This window comes from Zonotrichia leucophrys, chromosome 12 (genome assembly GCF_028769735.1).
Source record: "Zonotrichia leucophrys gambelii isolate GWCS_2022_RI chromosome 12, RI_Zleu_2.0, whole genome shotgun sequence".
Lineage (NCBI taxonomy): Eukaryota > Metazoa > Chordata > Aves > Passeriformes > Passerellidae > Zonotrichia > Zonotrichia leucophrys.
Genome location: NC_088182.1, coordinates 7,181,492 through 7,205,034, shown reverse-complemented (window position 1 = coordinate 7,205,034; position 23,543 = coordinate 7,181,492). Strand labels below are relative to the sequence as shown.

The window sequence follows — 23,543 nt, the reverse complement described above, 5'->3', positions numbered from 1 at the left end:
AACTAACATTTGCAGAATTAAATTTAAGTGGTGGGTTTCTGTTCAACATCAGGATTTCCCCTCTGTCCTCCAGCTGAACAGGTTTTTATTTCTCCTTCCCCTGGAAAGGCAGTGGCTCACAGACCATGGGGTGGCCTCTGCACAGGTCTGGAGCTCTGTGGGGCTGGTGGTGCAGTTCATTAAAAATGTTGAGGCTGTCAAGAAAGCCTCTGTAATATGGTTTCATTTCCAGGGGACAAGTGGGGAAACAACTGAAAACTAACCCAGGTGAAAGATTTCTGATCTGATTTACACAAAAAACTGGAGCATCTGTGTTGCTTTGAGGAGAGAAGCAGACCCTGCTGCAGACCTCCCAAGGCTGTCCAAGGTACAAAGCCTTTGGAAAAGCTTGAAAGGGTTACACAGCATTTTACTAAGACCACTTCCCTGGAGATGCTTTACTTTCAGAACATAGAGGCCTCAGAGAGGGCCATGCTTTGCCCTAGAATTTACTTAAAATAACTGTTCTGTGTTCGAATTTCTGATGACTAAATATTTAAGATGCACTGAAACAACTAGGACATTTCATCTGAAGGGTCTCCACATTTTCAGGGCAAGAAATAAATTCTGAGTTTTTCTTCCCAAGGCTCTCAAAATCTTGCTTTTATTACTCCAAGAGAACAGGATGCCAAGATCTGCACTGGGGTATTTTAAACCAAGCAACACCTCTTAATGTTCAAGAGTTTGTCTTTTCCATGCTAGGCTCAAGATATGATAATTTTGTAGGCAACATTTAGGTTGGGCCAAAGGGCTGAAAAAAACCAAATGCAGATGATGTGGTCCAAGATGTCTGATAAATTTATCATATTGCCATATGAGAACATGCAGAACAATACACCTGCACCAAATATACACACATTATACACACACATCATCAGACTCAACTGAGTTACTCTTGGTTTCCATGGCCCTCTAACTGGGTGCAGGAACTGGTGTTGTATATTAAGATCTATTTTTCTGCATTTGCATTTGCTCAGGATCTTTCTGCCTGTAAATGTTACAGTAACCCCTTATTCCAGCCAACATTCATATATTACACTTCAACTTAATTTAAATGTAAATTTCTGGCAAGTTAAGTGCTCTGTCTAAGAACATTAAGGGCTCTTTTCCTTATGAATCAAGGTCTAATTAGAGGAGACGATGTACAGTTTCCCTATACCAATTACAGAAAAATGGAAAAAATTATTTTCATTAACAATTTCCCAAACACATGTTGGTAGCTCATCGCCATTTCCCCAAAGTAATAAAAAAGTCATTTTCCAAAAGAGTAAAATAAACCAACAATTAGAAGAACAAAAATAAAATAGATTAGCTAATGTGTTAGATGTGTGTTGGCTCAGTTCTAACATGTCTGGACTTTTTGTTTGGAAATTATACTGTATTTGTACAAGTCCAAATGAAGAATCAACAGAATGCACTGCTCCTATTTTTTTTTTTCAAATGTGATTCAAGCCAATTGCATAAATATGGTACCTTTTTGACACCATCTGCAAATTGTTGCCTAAACAGCCTCTTAGGTCTCCATAAGAGGGTAACTGCTCATTATTAACATAATGGAGATATCCTTTCCAGTTCAAATGTTAGAAGTATGAAGGCCCATGGCTCAATCTTGGCTGTTAATGCATAATGTGGGTTGCTACACATGCCATAAACCAAAGCACAATGCAAATTACTATGACAGAAGTTGTTTAAATTGTGCTTACGGGTACATCCACGTATTTGGAAGCAGCCTTCACCTGTAAAAGGAACAAGAAGAGAGTTAACACCACCAGTACCTTTTCAGGTCTCTGTTTTTTTCTTCAAACTCTCTAAGACCATCTCCAGCCAAGACTTGGGACAACATAACGCTGAGTAGGTTGAAAAGGGTGATGAAACTCACTTTCCTGTCTCAAACGGTGGTATTTTTGTTGTTGTTTTTTTTTTTGGAGAGGTAACTTTACTGCTGCTAAAGCTCTAATAGCAGCAGATGATAGTGTGGGAGTTGTGCTTCTACTTCAGCGAGCGGGGGAAGATGGGGTTCGTAAGAAGACATCGTTATTTTCTTCGGAGGCCTCGCTCTCCACCTGATGCCACGTGTCTCCCAAGGCTCTGCATGTCTCTCCTGCTGGGAGCTGTATCCCAGGAGCAATGCCAGCTTCCCTGGAGTGGGGCCATGACGGCATGGTGAGGCTGGCAGGGACCTGCACCAACCTAGACACAAGAAAGGACCCTAATTTTGCTCCCTCCCCATTGTCCTGCCCACAGCGGGCTTCCCTCCTGGGACATTGTCAAGACCAGGCTGGATGAGGCTTTGAGTCACATGGATAGTGGAAGGTGTCCTTGCCTGTGGCAGAAAGGTTGGAACAAGATGATTTTCAAAGTCCCTTCCAACCCATCCTGTGATGCTTTGCTGGCCTGAAGGTTTTCTGAGAAGTTTTGCACATGTCTGTGGCTGGGCTGGTTGGAAAGATGTGTTCACATTTTAAAATTCATCCTTGTTGCCTTCACCTGCAGCCTCTCCTGCACTCACTTGTTCCTCCCCCACAGCAGTGAATTCAAACCAAAAATTATTATTCTCCCTCTTGTTGCTGGCCCTGACGCTGGCAAGAGCTTGCAGACCATGTTGGGGCAGTGTGCTCATGCCATGCTACGCAGAAGTGCTCTGAAGCTTTTCTGCTTCCCAGACTGAACAGCTACCTCATTTTCCCCTGATTTTCCTCCTTTTTGAGAAGATACCGTTGGAGAGAAGGTATCAGAGATGGACACTGCACTCTGGGGTGTCATCACAAGCTGGTGTGATCTGCAAGACCCTGCACTGACTTTGTCTGTGATTTTCCATGCAGCAGGGTGCACATTGCCTGGCGCGGGAGGCGGGGTGGCCCCTGACGTCAGGGCCAACTCTTCCAACTGAGCAGTGCCCAGCTGGCCACAGAGACCTTTTTCCCACTGTAGCATAAGGCACAGTGTCTAGAAAGAGGATGGCTGGGATTTTCCACAACGCTTCTGCTTTTAATTAGGGTAAGCGTTGCCGGCCATCTTTGTTTGGGTGTAAAAGCTCACCTGCTTTTAAATATTTCTAAAGCTACCATTAAAACAGCCTAAATATAACACGCACACAGTTGCATCTTGGGATGAATAAATTATGTGTCCCGAATGAGAGAATGAATGTATGTGTGAGACAGAATGTGAGAGTGGGTGGAAGCACTCATATGGTGTGTGTGGGGGGTGCATAATTAAGCACAATGAGGCGATACAAAAGACCAGACTGGTGGTAATTGCCGAGGTGAACGCGGCGAGCATTGGCAGCGCCCAGGCTGCCGAGCCGGGGGGCAAGAACAGAGGGAAGGGCAGGAGGAGGGCACCGAGCGCCTGCTGCTGCAGTGTGACCCCAGCTCTGCCTGCCAGAGAGGCTGCAGGGGGACGGGGCACGTCCCAGCACATGAGTGTACGAAGGAGACAGCAAAACCAGCACCAGAGCAAACACTTGTGTTGTCTCCAGGTATTCCTGTTTCCAGCCGGCTGGCTGGACACCTTGCCCTGTCTCTGCATTTATCCTCACAACTTTCTGGGGAGGTGGTGAAGTGCTATCCCTTGCTGCTGCGGAATGGGAGCGGAGGAGCCTCAGCCCCCGTGTGTGAAGGCAGCTGGAGCCCATCCAGTGGATGCAGCTCCAGGAGAGCAGGCAGTCATGGCACACCCACGCAGGCAGGGTGCCCATGCGAGCACCAAACCAGCAGTTTGTCTGAGCAGCAAAGCCCAACAGCCAGGAGAAAAGCCTGGAAAATGATGTGGCTCAACAGCCTGCAGAACTCAAGATAGGGTCCTTCCTCAGGGCTACACCTGTACCTTCAAATATCACATGGAGCACGAAGCCAGGCAGAAGCAAACCTGCCAGCTGAGTGTGGATTTAGCACTCTTGGGTCCAGCTTAGCGCCACTTTCAAACTACCTTCTCCAAAGCCAAGAGGCGACAAGAATAACTCAGCTTCCTGCGATCTCCTCCCTCCACCCACAAAAAAACTGAGCTGCTTCTTCTGCCCACTCTCCTTTAATCAGAATAATTACTTGTTTTTCTTTAAAGTCAGATTTGGCTACATTTAGTGAAATTTCCAAACTGCCGGATGTTGTGTGATTTTTGCTAGGCTGCCGTTTTTCACAAAGTATGTGACTTTGCCATGAAACATCTCAGTTTACCATACAAATTTTGCGCAGAACAAAAATAAGATCTTTTACTTCTGTCTCCCTTGGGTAGCATGGAATCTTTGGTTATAATTACCACAGGTGTAAAGCTCTGCCTACAGAGGCCATCCAGATTACAGGGAATTTTAGCAGCTGGCATTCCTGTGAGTCAGTGGATCTGCACATGCAGACACCCAGCCAGGGCCTGGGCTGCTGCCGCCAAGATGCACTCAAATGTAGCAACAAACAGAAAAAAAAAAGTCTGGCCAAATTTAGAAGGGTGTTTTCCTCTCAAAGTGCTCTGCAAGGAGAAGTGGCTAGTGAGAATTTATTAGGACAACAGATGCATTAATTTTATCTTGAATTTCGAGGCAAGAATTGGAAATGAGGATATCCTACTAGGTGATAAAACTGTCTGTCACAAGACCCCCGAGTACATGTCACTTGCAGAGCGCCTGGAAAACACGCGATGAAAGAAGTTGGTGGAAGGGGGTGGGAGACTAATGCTTTCTGGAGCTCAGTGGCTTGGACCATCACACTTTGTTGTATTTGTTCAGACAGGGAAAACGTGGGAGGTGGTGCAAGCATGCTGTAACAAGAGAGAGAGATTCTGTATTTATCACTGCAAAGACTAAACACAGAAAGTCACATTACTACTGCAGGGAGAGGAGACTTGCTAAGCCCAGTGCCAAAGGGGTCAGGGCTGCTCCTCAGCCCCCTCTCCCAGTGGCTCCCAGCAAATATGGGGGCCAAAGCGAGAGACATCCCTTTGTCAGGAAGGAGCAATCCTGCTCTTCTGTCGTGTACCCAGCCCACTTGCTGTGGGCGAGGGACCAACACTTTCCTGAGACATGCACACACCACGCACAGCAGCTATTTGGATACACATCCCTTCCTGACTGAAAACTCATGAAATCCAGGCTTTGGGACCACGTTTGAAGGCTGTGGGGCTGTTGGGGTGGGACAGCCTGTTTTGCTGCTGCTGGGGCAGTTAACTGTCAGTAATGTCCGAGGAGCAGCAGAGAGGATGCCTGAACCCTATGCACCCATATGCTGGTCCTGACGGGTGCCCAGAGCCCAGGTGCCGCCAGGGCTTTGCTCAGCAATCAAAGGGAGCAGCACTCGGCAGTGTAAACAGTGGGATGTGGTGGGAGCAGTGCAGCACCAGCGAGGAACAGCTTGGATTCACGGGGAAGGAAGGGCTGCACACTACACTGTCTACACGGGCTGATGCCGGTGCTTCCGATGCCTGGAAAGCTGCCGCCTCCACATCCTCTGCTGCTGGCACACAAGCATTTCCTAACCCTCCACAGCACTGGAATGAGGGAAGGTATCCAGGTATCCATACCCTGCATCCCCTCGAGCAGGGGTGAGCACAGCCCTGGGGCTGTAACCTCACAGGGTTTATCCAGGCAGACGAGCTGCACTGCGGGGCAGTGAATGGAACACCCTCCCTTCCTCTCTTCTCTGAAGAACAAAGTGCCTCCAGCACACCTGAAAAGGCAGAATGCTTAGTTTGAACCCCACGGTGGTTCAGATAAGCTGCCAGACTGTGTATACAAAGCTGCCAAGAGCAGTTTCTTGCCTCTGCTGTTAAGCCTTCCTAAATCCATCTCCATTTCCAGATGGATTCTACAAACTGCCTCAAACTCAGCAAAAGGGCCCAAGAGTAGCAAACAGCAGACATTTGCAAGGAACTAAGACAACTCCAAAATGAGATTTTGGAAAGCCTTCCCAGTTTGCAGAGCAGTGCCTTCTGCCTCTTGCCCAGTCTCTGTGAACAAGTCGGTGCAGGAGAGGCTGCACAGGAAGGCAAAAGGACCAGGGTGTGAAATGTGAACACAACTTTCCAAGCAGCCCAGCCACAGACATTCATGTGCACAAGTGTCTGTGAGCCGAGAAAAGTGAAGTCCTCCTTGCACAGAGACACTCCTGTAAACTTTCTGGCACATGCATTTTCAGAAGACCTTTGGAAATCAGCTGCCATGTGTTCATCCTAAGAAGCTGTCACAACACTTTTCTGGAATACAGCTCTGATTGTTAAACCATTGCTGGATACTGAGGCCAGTTTTGCACAGATATTGGTCTAATCCTATACCTTGCTAGGAAATATGTGGTGAGCTGTGAATTGGTTCTTCAGTGTTATGGAGAAATGTGGCATTAGAAGCACCTTGTGCTTTGTGACCTCATGGCATTTCCCCTACCTTGTTCTCTTTTAGAAACACATTTTGCTGTTTACTATTTAATGGTCACTGTTACAGCCAGAAGACTGAGAGGAACACACCTGCCATGTGAAGTGACAATGAAGCTAATTGCATGTACAATGCAATGTTTTTTTTTTCATCTTCATATGTATCCTCTACAGAATAAACTTCACCAAGCTGAAGGATGGATGGAGATGGCTTTTCTCTGTGCATCCTGGATGTTTATGTACTGTACATCTGCATATAGGTTGTTTATCTATTCATGTGGGAGTTACAGTGATCTAACATCACAAAATGGAAGAATTATTAGGTAGCTGGGAGAGCAGGAGGTTACAACTCAGAAAAAAATAAAAAAAATAAAAAGAAAGGAAATATAGTCTGTACTTACAGTAAATGACAGGAATGAAGAAAACAAAGTCCCTTCATCATATCTAGACAGTTTGGCCAAGACTCCTTCCAAAATGGTGACAAACTAAAAGACAAAAAATACTGCAATTATTTTTAATAGTTGGACAAGGGTGTAAAAATCTGCATCACCTTCAAAAGAACCCGTGCACCTATCAGCATTGCCAAAGAAATGGACCACCTCTCCCTGAGCACAGTGGGCAGGGAGTGGGGAGAAAGGAGTGCTTCCTTTTGGGTGCTATGGTGCACCCCTTGCTGACTGGGAATCACCCCTCAGTGTCCTGGGTGGTGCAGGGACAGGAGGAGGGGGCAGTGTGTGGGGAATCCAGCAGAGCCTCTCTGGCTGGGGAAGGCTGTGGCTCCTGCTCCCAGGATGCAGTGGCAAGCACGCAGCTAGCTGGGTATTCTTGCAGAAGAATTGAACTGGCATATGTTGGCGGATTATGTTTAAAGGTCTCCACTGTATAATAGGGATGACTTGTTCTCAGAAAGTTTGAAACTAGAGGAAAACACACCCCACCATCTTTCTCCTTACATACCAATTCCCCTCCGTGTTAGCACAGCACACCAGACCTACACAACCACCCAAGGGGAATGCTGGCAGCTAAGCTACAGAAGCTGACTCCGATGAAAAACAATTTCCAAACAATTAAACCTGACATTTTGGAATGTATTTCCCACTACTGTCATCTCTAAATTAATTTCTTAGAAGAGCATATGGTGATCTTGCACAAGATGAGCTATTTTGTCCACACAACCTCGTGCGTAGGAGTGGTGACCACCTCTGCATGCCACCCCAATGGCTCTGCAGCAGCATTTAGCAGTGCCACCCCCTGACTGCAGCCACCCTAGTGCTGTGGGGTGATGCTGACCATGGGCTGTTACCCCATTAGCCTCACACCCATTCCTTAAAGCCACTTCTGGCCCACTATGGCAATCCTGCTAGCAGAGTACTACGTCTCATGCAGCTCCTTATCAACAAAGAGTCACCATGAAAGGACTGGGAGATGTATGATCCTGCCTGTGAGAAACAAGAAGCCAATTCAACATCCTAATGTGTCACATTTTAATGGAAATGCACATATTAAAGATGCAACGTTAACAGTGAATCACTTCACCTGAATCCGAGGGTTACCTTTGCCACTAGGAGTGTTATCATTTCTTTGACGGTTTCCTCAATTAGTTCATCTATTTTTGAATGGTACTGGTGCTAAAGAAAAATAAAAGGAGAGGGGGAGGAAAATATTAGCATTGATCACAGCCAACAGCTCTACACTTGTCAGTCTCTTCCCTTGGTAAGCCACAATAAATAGTATTAAACCAAAGAATTATGCAGCTTATTACCCTGGGCCCCACTGCAGTGGCCAGTGACTACTTACACTTGTAGGAGAGACCTTGAGTTCAGGAGAATCCTGCATCAGTTTTGAAGCATGGGCAAACCCTGCCCTGTTGTGAGTGCCCGCAGCTCTGGGAGCCATGTGTGGATGTCAGAGGGGAGCCTCCACCATCCCTGTGAGAACCAGCACCCCGTGCTCCTACAGATTCTGAATCCCTTTGCTCCACTTCTGTGGGCATTGTCCTGTCCTGGCACATGGATTGCAGCAGACAGTGGGATACAACTGCTGCAGGAGGGGAACAGGCAGCCCCTTCCAAGGGCACCACAAACCTCCCAGCCCTCAGCATGGAAATGGGGAGGGTGTGCTGCTCCAGGAGAGCTTGCAGTTGGCTCAACCACTGGGAATGGTGCAGCAACCTTCCCACCCACTGCAGCAAAGCAGCTGAACCTGTGTTATCCCGGGTTCAGCAGGCACATGGCTCAAGTTAACCACTCATTCCAATGCTTTGCTGTTTTGTACTGTGAGATAGATTTAAAAACCACCCAACAAACCACGAGGAGCCCTTTTGTCCCATGCAAAAGGCAGCAGGCAGTGCAGCCCTGAGCCCCGGGCAGTGGCGGATCCCGCGGCAGTGGCTCAGCACTGGCTGACCAAGGGCTGTGCCTGCAGCACCAGCGTTTCTGAGTCTCCAACCCAATTTCTGCACACGCCAAACCTTGCTTAGCTTGGGAGCTCTGATGCAATCAGCTGCAATATGGCTAGAATAGGTACTAAAATACAGTCTTCTACTAATTTAGAAAAGACCTGTTTCCAATACAAGATTTAATTAGTGAAAACATACAGTATATTCTTATTTTCAATGGACTGAGAAAATACTGATTATGACTGCTTTCCAACACAAAACATTTGATTTTTCAGTCAAACATTTCAAGCACTGGTGCTAGTCACTATATTCATTACCACTTGGCATTAATATTGTTTTAAAATGTTAACATCAAATCACATTGAAAGAGACAAATCTGCTTTAAATACTAATCAGACTTTGGGAAGGAAGACTGTGAGGGCTTTACAAATGCTAGCTGCTGGTCTCAGTGTCTGACTGGTACTCTGAACTGCTCTACAGTTTGGGGATTTTTTTCTATGGCAGTAACATTAATATAGGAATTTGGGAAAAAGAAAATAAAAGTAGGACACACTTACCCACTCTTTTGCAAACTTTTCAGATGATTGGGGACAGAAATAAAGAGGAAAGTGCAAAAGACAGGAAAAAGAACATATGAAGATAAACAATAAATAAACCAAAATCTTTTAAAAAAAGAGACGTATGAGAACAGCAGCATCATGCACAGAAACAATAAGCAATGGAAAATGAAATGGGGTCAAAACCTCCTTTCGCTGAAATGCCAGAGATCGCTACCTGTAGGATTTGGTGGCAGTAAAACAGCGGGAAGGGACCGGATTGTAGCTGACACCTGGCACTCTCTTGCAGTTTTTGGCTCCAAAGAGGAAGGGAACCGGCTGTCCACAGGCAGGGTTCAGCCTCGGGGCAGCCACACAGCCCTCACTGGGGCAGCAGGGCCAGGGCAGGGGACATGGCACAGCACCAGCCCAAGGCCTGGCTGGGGGCACTCAGAGCCTCACCTGGGCACGAGGACAAACCGGCACCGCCACGCCACAGGCTGCGATCTGCTGGGCCCACGCGGGGGAAACATACACGAACAAGCAGGTGAAACTTGCATTGGCAGCTCCCATTCCATGTCCTGCTTTGCAGGTCAAGACATACACAAGTCCCTCATGGGATCATAGTTATTATTAATCTTTAATGCAGAGCTAGGCCATATCAGCTCCCAGGATTGACCTGGCCTTTCCCAGCACAGCTGGAATGAAGCTGTGGGGCGACAGGGACCTGTAACAGCTTGGTACAGGTAGAAGCTGCTGATGTGCTTGGCAGACACAGCCAGGACTTCCTAAGGGAAATGGAGAAGGGGTTGTGCATATATTGGGGTGTCTCTCTCATATTGTTTTCCTTCTGCAACTGCATTTTCTGTGTGTGTAAAACTTTGCAAACAAGTATTCAGCTAACTGCTTTCATCATGTAAGTCATGAGTTTGAATTCAATCATGACTAGCTATGTGCAAAGCAATTCACTGTGAAATGCACTGACTGATGCATGTTCAATAACAAGCTTGTTTCAAAAGCAAATAAGAGCCCCAATGGAATAAAACCACAGCTCTGAGAGCAGGACAGGAGCCTGTGCATGCACCGAGGTGGTGTAGCAGCACCCTGAGTGCTCATTCCCATCGCAGCCGCAATCCCCAGGGCAGAGGGAGCCCCGGTGCCCTGGCAGTGACCATGCAGGACAGGGCCTGCCCCAGGCAGCCACAGCCATGTGCACCCTGTGCCACCAGAGCCACAGCCCCAGCTCCACCTCGGGAAAGGGAGCCTTGGCCAGGACAGGTCAGAGACGGCGGCGGTTTGGAAAGCGAGCGCCTGGTGCTGCTACAGATGCCTGGCTCGCAAAACCAGCAATTCCAACAGCTCCTTCTACATTCCTCATGGAAATACTCAAGGTTAAAGATCACAGAGCTGGTTTGCTTTACCCAGCACAGCCCCCACTCTCGATCAAGTTCATCATAGCTTTCTATTAGCTCAATTATTACAATCCATAATCAGTGCACTACAATGATTCAACTTGACTTTATGTGATGAGTATCTTGCCTTGTCATGTAACAGATTGTGTGTATGTTGTATTTCTCTAAGGACCATCTGACCTTAGATATTAAATAGAAACATACTAGACCAACTGAGAAACATTTAATACATACATTTATCCCCTTAGATGTATTAAAAATTCAGAGGAAAAATAAATATTTAAGATGGTAAAGTATGTTTACCAAATGTTTTAACAGCTGCCTTTAGAGACAAGGAAATGGAATGAAATGATGGGTGTTTGTTTCACAGGGTAATGCTCGCAAAACGCATTCCAGTATCTGCTAAAGTGAGTGTGGCTGAAGGTAGTGTGGAAGGGAAGGCCTTTGGGGTGGGAGGGAAGCCACAGAGCAAGGTCAGGTCTAGGCAAGGAAGGTGCCAAAAGAGTCTCTGCCCAGACTGAACTGTCAGAAAAATGTGTGGTTTGTTTCTAACAAAAATGTCATCTCTGGTTAGGTCTGGGCCAAAGGCCTTGCCTGAGCTCTGTGGTGGGCAGTGTGAGCCCTTTTTGCTGCCATTGAACTGTCTGCACAGGGACACGGGCTGGAGGAGCCATGTGCCAACTGAGGCACTGATGGATGGTCCCATCAGTGAGTTTCTGTCCCTCCCTGTCTGTCCATTCCTCCCCTTGCTGACCTGTGCAGCTGCTACACACCAGAGATGGGGGGACAAAGGGACTCAGTGAGGCACAGACCCAGCTCCCATATTACTGAGAAGGACACAGGCTGGAAACCCAGGCTCCCATGCCTCTGCTGCATTTCCAACTGCCTCATCACTTCCAGTGAGACTGGAAGAGGCAGGGTGACATTTTGTCCTCATCTCCCAGGTTGTAATGACAGATCTACATGGGAACTTGAATCCCCCTCAGCCTGACCACCTTGGCACACAGGTTTAGACAGCTTCAAGAAGAGGAGATGGAGATAGTCAAAACAGAGAGTGGCACAAGTGAATGGAAGGGGAGGTAGTAACACTACTTAAAAGAAAAAAAAAAGAGTAAAAGGGAGGGTGTATAAAATACTGCAGCCCTAAATGGTAACCTATGCACCAATAATTTATGTCTGCTTTACAGGCTCCATTAGTTTAGCTATTTGTTAAAAACCTCATGTCCCAGCAACTGCTGCTTGCCACAGGGGTTCAGCTGTCTCGGAGCTGCTGCACCAAACACCTGATGGAAGTGGCCCAGGCAGATTTGCAGCTGACCCCGTCTGCAGCTCAGGAGCAACCACACAGCCACCTCCTCCCCTGTCAACTGCAGTCTGAGTCAGGCTGAACCTGCAGTGGGACTGATGCTCAGAATTTGGAGGAAACTGTGGCAATCAGGGAGCATCATCACAAGTCAGCATGGAAAGATGCAGTGAGTGAATGGTCACACAATACCTGGGCACAGAGCTGATGTGATCAGTCTTGGGCCATCTGAATACTTCACCTGACAGTTTAATGAATGCAATGAGCCTCCCCTGTCTTCATGATCTCCAAGATCTCCCTGTCCCCAGGGACTGTGCCAGTATAAGGGTTTGATCCTGTTTTGCAGTGGGGAACATCACAAACATGATTTGGGGAGACACATGGGTATGAATATGGAACAGAAAATGGTAGAGAAGTTCATGTCCAGACATGGACAAAAAAAGCCCACTCAAGATCTGCTCCAGCTGACCTGGAGGACAAGGGAAGACCTGATGATGGGCAGTATGAAATCTCTTACAAGGTGCATGTCACAAATAAAATGTCAGAACTGAAATATGTATAAGGAAAATAAAAAGAACAGCTGAATCTGATCCAAACACCACTGACATCAGGGCAGAGAGCCCTGCAACATCCAGGGGCCTTTGGAGCAAGTTCTTTCAGAGGAACAAATTGAAGTGAACAACTGAAAAAACACCGGAACAACTAGCAATGATTCACTGCAAAATCTGACCATGGAAAGCTGTAGTGAAAAGGCTTATCTAGGAAATGCTGACAAGCAGCGGACTAGGTGAGCCAAACAGTATTTGTGAATTTATTCTACACTGGTATATGAATATTCAATTTGGCTTGAAGTCACTGGAGCAAAATGAGCATTCTGATGCATTTAATTCATTCCAATTTGCCATGTCTTTCTAATTCATAGGTCAATTCACAGAAACTTCAACCTGCAACTATGACTTCAGAAGAAAATAAAAGTCAGCAATTAATTAAAACAGGTTTGTTATTTGGGAACTTGAGTCATTATGAACCTGGAAATCCAGAATGATCAAGTGAGCTGATTACAGCCAGTACTCGAGGAAGGCAAAGCAGCCGGAATTTCAATCTACTTTTGGAAGTTCTTATTTTTGTAGTTTTTTTTTTTCCTTACATGCATCACAGCAACAACTTGGCAGTTCTGTTTTCCTTATGTTTGTCTACAGAAAATAGCCATACACAGAAAGTGTGTTGCTGACACCTGGCTCCAAGGTGCAGTTAATGACTCAATTTGTATGGTCATCATGCAACAACCAAGCTTGAGAGATACCGTATGCATACCACAGTCCTTGCAAAAAGCCACTCCTAAGTGACAGGGATTCCGAATGTTTCTATTCATTAGATTTGAGAGCAACCCCCTGTACATTCATCTGCACACTCTCTATGGAAGGCTAAATCCACAAACGATACAACGTCTCTGAAACGAGCACAACAGGAGACAGGAAATTTCATGACATTGCCTTTAAAAGCTGTGAAAGGAAGAACCTGCATTTTTACCTCTTGGCCCATTTCCATACTGCAAAGCTTTGTAGACTGAGCTTTGGCATCCACCATGACATTAAACATGGTGCATATTGATTGAGGGACTCGGAAATCTGTTGATCGGCTGGTTTTCTGCAGTTTTACTTCAAACGCAATCCTTGTTCTGTGAAGGAAAGTAGAAGAAGATGTTTCAGTTGCTTTTAAAAATACTAAGACAATAATAATTTGAAACAATACTGAGAGGAGTCTGAGAGCCAGAAAGCTGAATGCTGCTGGGAGTGCCATAGTGCAATTGTTACAAATGTGTTTTTTCTAAAAATGATTTTCCTGTTTAAAAAGAAACCCCCTTTCCAGAATACACATTATTTATAAAGTGTTCAACAGTTTCAGGGAAACTGTGACTCTCTTATGCTTGATAAACAGTGTGATGATGTTACAAACAGCAGTGTCAATGCACACCTTTAATTTGGTTGCATTAGCTGATTGATAACCACACCCTGCTGCACTGAAGCTCCTATCGCTCCCTGGCAGCAACCACAAATAACAGAAACTCCTTCACTGCTTGACTGAAAGGACACTGCCAGATCATTGCATTTATAGTGATATGATAGTATTTGCTCACTGGAAGTTCTTAATCGCCTTGTGAGTTCACAGAAGTGGTTTCCCTGCACCACACACATTCACCAGATTGTATCTGCAAAGCATGCAGAGGCACAGGCATGTGCACATGAACACACCTGCATCACACACCTCCCTGTTCTCCTGAGGTTTCACTGAGATCACATCTGACATCCCTGTCAGTAACAAGCCATGAGACACCAAAACCTTTGTTAGGCCAAAACCTACAAAATCTGATCCTATGTCATATTTTAAATGCCAAGGCATTTGTGAGTCTAACAAGGGAATGCTTTCCAGTGTGGTGGGCATTGCCTTGCCTTTTTTCAGAGCCCCTCTTCATATTCCAGAGGTACTTCACTAATCTAACCTAACACAGAACAATTATCACATCACACAGAATCTGCCAATAAATTAACATAGGAGCTTCAATTTAGAAATAACAAATAATATCAGCTGCAGCTCAGGAATAATTCTGAACTTAAATGATCCCCCAAGGGTTATGCAAATGAAAACTCATTTACGAATGTGAAGCTCCCGTTCTGGGGATCAGATCTGAGCTGGTATGTAGGTCCTTCTGCCTGGATTTATTAGTGAACAGGCCTTCCTTGCAAGGGCTGCTTTCCTGACAGCCCTGAAATACAACCCAGTGTGGAAGGCAGAGTGGCTCCTCCATGGATTCAACAGTTCAGAGACAGACGCGAAGAAAAATGTTGTGTCAAACTGAAATTGCTAAAGAAACCTTAGCCAGGCCCTGTTTGCAGGTGATATAAATAGGGAAGGCAGCATATTGGTTTACATCAGCAATGGCATTTGAACTGATTTAATTACCAGTGCCAGATTTAGCCTGGACTCGGGGACTAGAATGTTGATAATTACTGAAAGGACCCAAGGAGACTGGGATTTTCCATCTCCTCATGGAAAGGAGCATGTTCCTACTTACTTATGCTCACAACCATTATATATAGTTGTACCAATACAAGCTGGGCCAGGTTTTTACAGAGGGGCAACACATTTGTAGAAAGGTTGAGGCAAACCAGGGAAAAAAACCACCTGGCTTCCAGGCACACAAGCTCTTCTCTAGATGTACCTGGAAATTTGCTTATTTTTCCCAGTTATCTCAGCTGAGCTAACTTGTTCTGATTTTTACAGATCATTGCAGCTATAACTGTGCTGTAGGGACAGCAAAAGGGCCTTAATTCCAAATGAAAAAAAGAAAAAAGAGAAAATAAGTTTTGCTAGTGGTGCTAGAGCTGAGAAGAGAGCAGAGCTCCATCACTGGGTTTTCTCCTAAAACACAGTCTGACAACTGAAAGACAACTAAAGCTCAGTGTTTGTGCCAGACACAGGACCAAAGATGGGCTGCTGTAATAAATTGCTCTATGTCAAAGATATTAAATGCAACACATCTCATTGCACTTAAAATGCACTAGGGTTTATTCCAGAATGGTGAGAGAACAAGCCTCGAGCTATCTGCCTTCCTGCCTGCATCTCAGGGATTGAATGTGCCTTCCCCTGTGCTGATACTGCACATCCAGGCTAGTGAGGATTGTACTGAAAATAAATGCTACACTCAGACTTGCAGAGCGGCCAGGAAAGTGTGGTACAGGACAGCCACATCACTCACTGCAGTTAATATTAGCATGTACTGGCTATATTTGGCATCCATTTTTTCTCTGGTTCATCTCTTTGTCTATGAATTTTTGCACAAAGAAATACCAAGTTCATTTTTTCTTCTTGCCTCGTTATCTCTGATGCAAATGGACATAAATTGCAGTGGAGAAGTTGGAAATTTAACTTCAATATTTTGCTTTCAAAATGACAGCTGCCAGTATGTCTAAAAGTTGCTTAAAGATATCTCTGTTTTGGAAGATCTGCAGGTAACTATGCTATAATGTGGCTGATGATACAACAGCTTTTCCCAATCAACGGCAGACGTGAAACCTGTGTGCCAAGCAACACATTATCCCACTTTTTAAATAATTTTTTCTTGATTTTTTTCATGTATCTGTGCTTTTTAGGTGGGTGCTGAGATTTTTCTTATGGCTATACCTTCAGCAGTCAGCATCATCACACCAACCTGCATTTACAAAGATCTGACCTCACGTGCAGCACTGAAAATAAGTAATTTACCTACAAAGCCCAGAAGAATGGGTGATTTATTGCCTTACTGGGAATAAGCACTCAGTCTCAACAGACAAGTGCCTGCTTGGGAGAGTCCACAACTCACAGCAATGGGGTGAATTCCAGTTTTAAGGTGGAATAGCTTTGATTCCTGTGAGAACCATGCCAGGCTCCCTCATGGGCACCCACCTTTTCACACAGGACTCGATCATGTCACTCGCCATCAGCTTCAAGCGCTGCTCCAGGTGTTTCCCAAACTCCTCCTCAGGCCAGTGCAAATCCCGAATGAAGGTCTGTAGGGCATCAAGTTTCCAGAACATATCTTCTGAGGTGCCTGATCCATTGCTGGCAGGGCAAAATGAGAACAAAAGTCAGAAGTGGCATCGGGGTCTTGGCAACCTGATGTGGAGACCATTCCTGCAACAAGTGTAAGGCAGACAGCAGTTTCATACACAGGACAACGCTGGCCATCTCCACCATCAGGATTTTGAGTTTTACCATACAGTTGCCTAATCTACCTTGCTGTCATCACCCACAAAACTTTCCAGACCAGATGAGTAAGACAACATCATGAGTTACACACATTAACGGGAAGAACGTGTGTATGGTAAAAATCAGCCTTAGTTAATAACCACATTAACATATGTGATTATTAAAAATTAAGGCCAGAAATTGTGGGAGAAAATCCTTGATCAATAATAACTGCCATACTAGGCTGTATGCAGTTATTAAGATTTAGGGTTTCATGCAATTCTCCCCCCACCAAATTATATCTTGAGTTTGCCTTGTCCCCCCAGTGTGGCCCCGTTTCCAGGTAAGGGACAGTGCTAACAAGTGGTGAGCGAGGACACACTTTATCTCTTGAATAGCTGAAAAAAAATTGGGGTAAGTCAATTGAGCTAAGGGTACATCTCATATCCAGGAGTTTCAGCAGGATTTATTGCTGCAGCTTTTTCTTTGCAAAGGCAATTACAGGACAACAAATTTACATTTTTAAAAATTTATTTTGCAACAACTTTGGTCTGCCACAAAATTCTCAATTTCTTTCCCAAGCATATATTCTTGTACCCACACCCCTGCCCAGATGGAAGTCTTTAGTCCTGCAGTGTGTAGCTACACCAGCTCTTTTCACAGTATAATTATATCTCAAACCTCCACTTACAGAATAAAAATACAGGACTGGATTGCACTCTGTTTGTGCACAGAAATTTATGCATCTATAACCCTCTTCTCTCCCTCTCTTCTTCACCCTCACTTTTTTTTTTTCCAGAACAATTACCAAGGGAGCTTCAAGAGTTTCAACCCCCTCCTCGCATACCACTAATGCTAACACAGTAATTTATAAGATATTTAACACACCATGCATTACCACTTGTGCTGACATCATCTATAGAAACAGATGAGGGAGGGTGTTTCTATTGTGACAGATGCCAGCTGCATTGAGTTAATGCTAGAGGAGCTGGGAACTAATGCAAACAGGGCTACTCCCAGGTGAGAACTGTAGTCCCAACATGCCAGAGGGGTCCTGAGGGAGCCTGGGCTAGCAGAGTCAACAAGATAAAGAATGAACAGTCTTGGTTGTAGGAGAAACGTATCTGACACTAAGCAACAGGTAACATGTCCTTGATGGAGGGGAAGGGTGAGTAAAAGGGAACCAGGGAGGTGAAAAGATAAAGAATCAGGCATTTGCTTTTGCCAGGGGACCAATTTGGACAACAGGCTCACATGTTCATCTACCAAGAGTTTTTAGTTCAAACCTGTGCTTGGGTGTAAGCAAGCTTTAACAGTCTAAACCCAGTTTTGGAACTGCATGGATTTACATTTGAAGTGATTTAATGTGTACAAATACAATAATTGGTATTTACTACAGCAATATTATGACATGCATTTGGTTTCAAAATTTTTGAAGAATTATTCTCAGTCTTTTTCTCACTTTTGATTAGGGCTCCATCCAAGTAAACAATATATTATATTCATTTCCAAAATGCACTGTTTGGATTTTGCTTGTGAGCACCACAATTACTCTAATCACGCCGGCAGCTTGCAATATACCATTGATGCTCAAGCATTTTCAGAGGGATGATCCAATTTTCTGTCATTACATGATTCTTATCTTTTCAAGGGCAATACCACAAAGCATGCACAGAGCAAGATTAAAACTTTCAAGTACTCTTTACAGACAACTGCCTAAGCTAGCCTTTAAAATAACTATCTTAGCATGAATATGAGTTGTATGGCTTTGAAACATAAACAACCATGCTAATATTTTAAAAGGTTTTAAATCTATTTAAAAAGATCTCACATCAGTGTTTTCTTTGCTTTCATTCATTACCAGTGCTCTGCAATCCTGCCTGTGCCAGACTAATGGCAGAGGCATTCTGGTGGACTCCAGGTGTAGATGTAATTGAGGGTGTTTCAGTACAAGGGAACAGAAGATTGTGGGGTGAGTTCTTCAGTTTTATCTTTTAAGTGAGAGGACAGAGGTAAAGCACCACAGTGCTGTCTGAGACCAGCCTATGCCAACCCTAAATAACTCTCTAGGACTTTAGAAGGAAAATGGACAAATAGCAGTTCCCATGATAGGACATCTTGGGAGATGAGCTACCTCAAATGATGAGATTTGGGTTGAGCCCACTGGGTATCACCTTCCACATTGCTCAGTGAGAAATCTCCCGTAAGAGAACTTGCCTAATCCTGAGGAGTGCTGAGGATTTGTGGTATGTTTCCCCTGAGCTTCACACATGCACCCTGGGACTCTCAGGCAGGAAGCACAGAGCTCAAGGCTCCTACAGAGTGACTGCTTTGACACTATTTTCCAAGCCACAATCTAAAAATCACATTGAAAATCTCTTTCTTTAGTTGGTCATGGCATTATTTGGGCAGCAATGAAGGCTATGGAGCTTTAATTGCTCTCGGGATCATACCCCAACGTGAAGGAAAACTGTTACAGGGTGCTCCTCTTTCTTAGACTGCTTCACCAAAGTCAAGACAAAAATTATCTGGGAATTGCAGAGCTCACATTAAATAAAATTCATTTTTAGATCTACATCTGGTCCACAGAAATTGGTTGACTGGCATTGAAATTGATTAATCTTCTCTTTTGGACAAAACTCTTTGCTGAGACACATAATGTCACATTGTGAGTTCTGTGGTTTGTATGTTATTCAGACCATACCCCATTGTTGACAGCTATTTTGTAAAGCAAGATACTTGCTCAAACTCTCAGTGGGAGTTGAGACAAATTTTCAAGGTTTATACAAAAAAAACCCTCAAAATACACATGCCAGAAATTCACTAGTGTCTCATTCAGAAAACATCTAATTAACTGTATCACTCTTTAAAGTTTTATGTAATGCACAGAAACAAACAATACATATCCATGCCAAGATTACTTTAAATTTAAATGAGATCTAATTTGAACTGAATACACACTCAGAATCATAAATAGCAGCCATCCATGACGGTGCAGAAAAGCTAGGCATTTGTGGGATGCCTAGTGGGATGTTAACTGGTAGATTTGGTACTTTAGGGAGATTCACATTTGGTAGATTCACATTGGGCAGATTACTTGTTAAACTCCTGTGGAAGAAACAGACAGAAAGAAAAAATACCATAACAGTGACAATGCCGATGTAGCAGAAGCACATGACACTCAGAAACAAATCTGCAAAGTTCACAGCATGAGGACAGTTAAAAAACTAAAGCAAAACATTTCAGAAAGAAGCATGAGTATGAAAGTTTATGTATTGAGTTTTCAGTCTGCTATAAAATTCAAATTCCTTCAAGAAAAAAGCAAATCGGAATGAAAAGAAGAATTGCAAAGGGAAAAATAGACAGAGAATTTAAACACCTGTGAAAATAACTGCACCTTCAAGTCCTGATACCATTTCAAAGTGCAGAGAGCAGCTTTTCTTCCAAAACATCTCTCTTTTAAGGAAGAGTCTCAGTTCTTGCACACACAGGCTCAATGGAAGTGCTAAACTACGAGATCTGCTAAGGGAGTGGAATTTGAAATAATAAAGAGAGAGTCTGGAATTCCAGCCATAAGAGTTTTTCTCACTACCAAGCTCAATGGAGTTGCAATTTTGCTGCAAAAGCTCTCTGTCTTAGACCCTCCACAAATAAAGATGGGCTAATCTGGAGTGATGAGATAGTGAACTACAAGGTTCTTCCTCTGTGAAGACAGTGCCCTGATCCTCCCTTGCATTCCTGGGTGCAAAACAAAGGATTGCCCAGCCCCACTATTTGTGCACTGTGCATAATCTGCACTTTGTAAATGAATCCAGGACTAGTATGTGACTGTTTCATGGCTGAAAGGGGGCCATGAGGTGATTAAGATATTCAAAGGTTAGTATAAAGCATGTGTAATTGGGCATCATGACTTCAATCTGTATTTTCAGATGTGTAACTGTTATGCAAATAGAGATCTTTAAAAAGTGGACAGCTGTGTTGATTTAGTGCAAGATTCTCTCCTGGAACAAGGTGCATGTAACAGCACTGCATGCCCAAAGTTTGGAATGCACCCTGACATATTTCACTGTACTAAGTCTCCAGATGTTGCAATTGGTCTAATTCTGTTTTAATGAGTATATCATCACAGTTATATTCTACATGTAAAATTAAAACATCAGGAGGTCTGGGAATCAGCAAAACACAGAACTCAATTACCCAACTCACATATTACCTGACTCTCAGAAGAGAGGCCAGTTTCAGAACAATGTCTCATTTCTGCCCTCTCCCAGGAACACTGTCTGACCCCCTGGTACACAACCCACAGGTGGTTTAACAGTCCCATGTGAGGAGCAAAACCAGATGCGTTTTCACCAGATTGTTACTTGGACTCAGTGAAAACGGAATTAGAAATTCAGGAATTTCAGCTTCACCCTGCACTGCTGAAGCTGCTGAAAACTTTCCTATTGATGCACACAGGCACTGCTTCAGCATCCAAACTTGCCTGCTCTGAGACTGCACCAGGATATGGCACCTTTGGAGGTCTCTCCCATTTCCCTGGATTAAATGAGTTACTTTACAGACATCATTATCTGGCTTCCTGTGAAACTATCAAATTATACACTATGTCTTTCAAGGCATATTAAAATCCTAGTAACTTCCCTGAGACATATTTAGCACTTCATTTCTTACTGCAAGTTTTATATATCAACCCCCAAAGCAGTGGAATTGAGCTGCCTGAATAAATGTTTCCTAGCGCATCAGACGATGTGAACCACATCTCTGCAAGAGCTCAGCTTGTCATTGCTGGTGAATGTTAGGGAACAGACTTCATTCTTTGTGAATAAAATCCCTTGTTGAAGAGGAAAATCACAAATCAAAGTTTTTTTCCAGTGAAAAAAGCCTCATCACTATGCTCTGATTTCTAATTATTTCTATGATTTTTAGCAGATTTAAATTCCTGCTATCTGTGTGTTCTCTGTTTCAGGCAAAGAGGAGAATTCACTACTGCCACAAAGCTGTCCATTGTTTCCATTCATACTGTATCTGCTGCTAAGATGATATGACTATTGAATGAGACATAGACTACATAGTGATTGAGAGAGTGTTAAATCTTCAGAAATGGCAGTGCATGTGGTTAGATACTGATATGGAATAAATAAAGAAATAGCAAGAGGTGGACAACATATAAATGTATAAGGAAAAGCAACTTAAATAACTTAGCCAGATGGTAAATACATAAATCAGAGGACCTTTGGTTTTAATATTAAAATTCAAGAAGTGACAGTGTTATATTAATAAAAACACTGTATTAATAAAATATGACTTCTAGAGTAAACAGTATACTATATTCACACGGAAACATATTTCTTTTATACAACACATTATTTTGCTGATGCAAGAATATGTTGCAAGAATAAGTTAGTACTTTTAAAACAAAACAAAACAGCAAAATAATGGAGTATATTATGTTAACATACAGTAACTAATGTAAAAAAAATATTCTCCTGAATTGACATGCACAGTTTTTCAGGTTCAACTGATCTAATTATCTGACTAACAGTTGCAGTGAGACCTCTAAAAAATGATTAATATTACCAACAAATGTTCCATGAAGCCTGCAATTGTTCAGACCATAAAAATACAGGTCCAAGATGAGAAACGGTTTCTAGAAGCCAGCCATGCCTATTTAATATAGATGGCTAAATATAACCTCAGCCATCAGGCAGGGAATGTGGGCATTTGCATCAACAAGATGAGGGCTGTCTGATTTAAGACGACTCAGCTTCAGGACTGGATCCTGATACGATTGATGAGAGACACAAGCTCTGGAGCTGCACTGCTTGTTTTCCTGGTGTCTTCTGCTTCAGCCCTGTTTGTGTGTGTGAGCTGTGGAAATGCCCTCACCTGGACTGTCTGCTGGGAAGTTCTCAGTGCAAACAGACTGGCAGTGCACCCCTTCACACCCTCCCAGTGCTCACACTGTACCGCAGCACTGGATGGAACACGTCCAGTTGCACCGCGACTGCTCCCATAGTGAAAGGAGGGCAGAAAAATCACAGTAGTTTTACTGAGCTGTCTCCTGGGTTAAGAATAGAGCTGAACGAGACCCTTGGCCACACCTAAATGCTCAGTTCCTACAGGATGCCTGAAATGATTTAGTGATGGAGGACGCAAATGCCTGTTTCTTCCATCACTATAAACACTTGAAACCTCACTGTCGAGGCTGAGCAAATGCTCAAGAGCAAATCTTTTCACAAAAGCCTTGATGTGAAGCAAAGAGCTTGGTAGTGAAGTAGGCAGTCAAATCTGTGCTCTTCCTGACTGACACCCAGAATAGTAACAAAAATACTCACTTTCACTACAGCGGTGCTTCTTTTAAGGGGAAACATTTTTCACTATCATTCTGTAGTTGTACAACCTTATAAAATGATTAGTATAATCATATTGTTCAAGTTCTGACATTTATATTAATGATACATTTATAAATAATCTGCAAAGGGTTAGTGAGCAATTAATAGATGCTAAAGCCAGGACTACAGAGCGGTAGAGAGCCCTGGGTCAATGAGTAATGTCCTAGTCAAGCCATTGAAATTGATTGTCATTGCATGAGCTTTAGCATTTGCTCAAAAAGATCTTTCAACACAGACACACACACAGAGACACACACACATACGTGTCAGCTGGCTGCGAGATAAATCAGCACTCTCCGAGAAGCTAGCATGAAAAAAACCCCATTGCAAACCCTACTTTTCCAAGACCTCTCAACTCACCAGAGAACAGACCTACTCTGCATCCTGCAT

The 23,543-nt window shown here is 43.9% G+C and overlaps 1 protein-coding gene and 1 long non-coding RNA gene across 14 annotated transcripts in view; one reads left to right on the top strand and one right to left on the bottom strand.

Moving 5' to 3' along the window:
* The window catches only part of CADPS (calcium dependent secretion activator), a 202,736-nt gene that overhangs the window by 22,288 nt on the left and 156,905 nt on the right, over positions 1-23,543 (bottom strand). For 5 of the 13 annotated variants that reach the window (XM_064723732.1, XM_064723735.1, XM_064723737.1 and 2 more), the window contains 7 exons: positions 19,723-19,869; positions 16,480-16,635; positions 13,567-13,714; positions 9,343-9,357; positions 7,941-8,015; positions 6,789-6,872; positions 1,743-1,775 (listed from right to left, as the gene is read on the bottom strand). In XM_064723732.1, coding sequence (XP_064579802.1) covers positions 1,743-1,775; positions 6,789-6,872; positions 7,941-8,015; positions 9,343-9,357; positions 13,567-13,714; positions 16,480-16,635; positions 19,723-19,869 — 658 coding nt within the window. The remainder of the gene's footprint in view (positions 1-1,742; positions 1,776-6,788; positions 6,873-7,940; positions 8,016-9,342; positions 9,358-13,566; positions 13,715-16,479; positions 16,636-19,722; positions 19,870-23,543) is intronic. The other 8 variants (XM_064723734.1, XM_064723736.1, XM_064723744.1 and 5 more) reach the window with 3 other exon arrangements.
* LOC135453082 (uncharacterized) lies at positions 17,804-22,242 on the top strand. Its single transcript, XR_010441766.1, has 3 exons — positions 17,804-17,902; positions 18,626-18,733; positions 21,728-22,242. It is a non-coding gene; the product is annotated as an uncharacterized LOC135453082 (long non-coding RNA).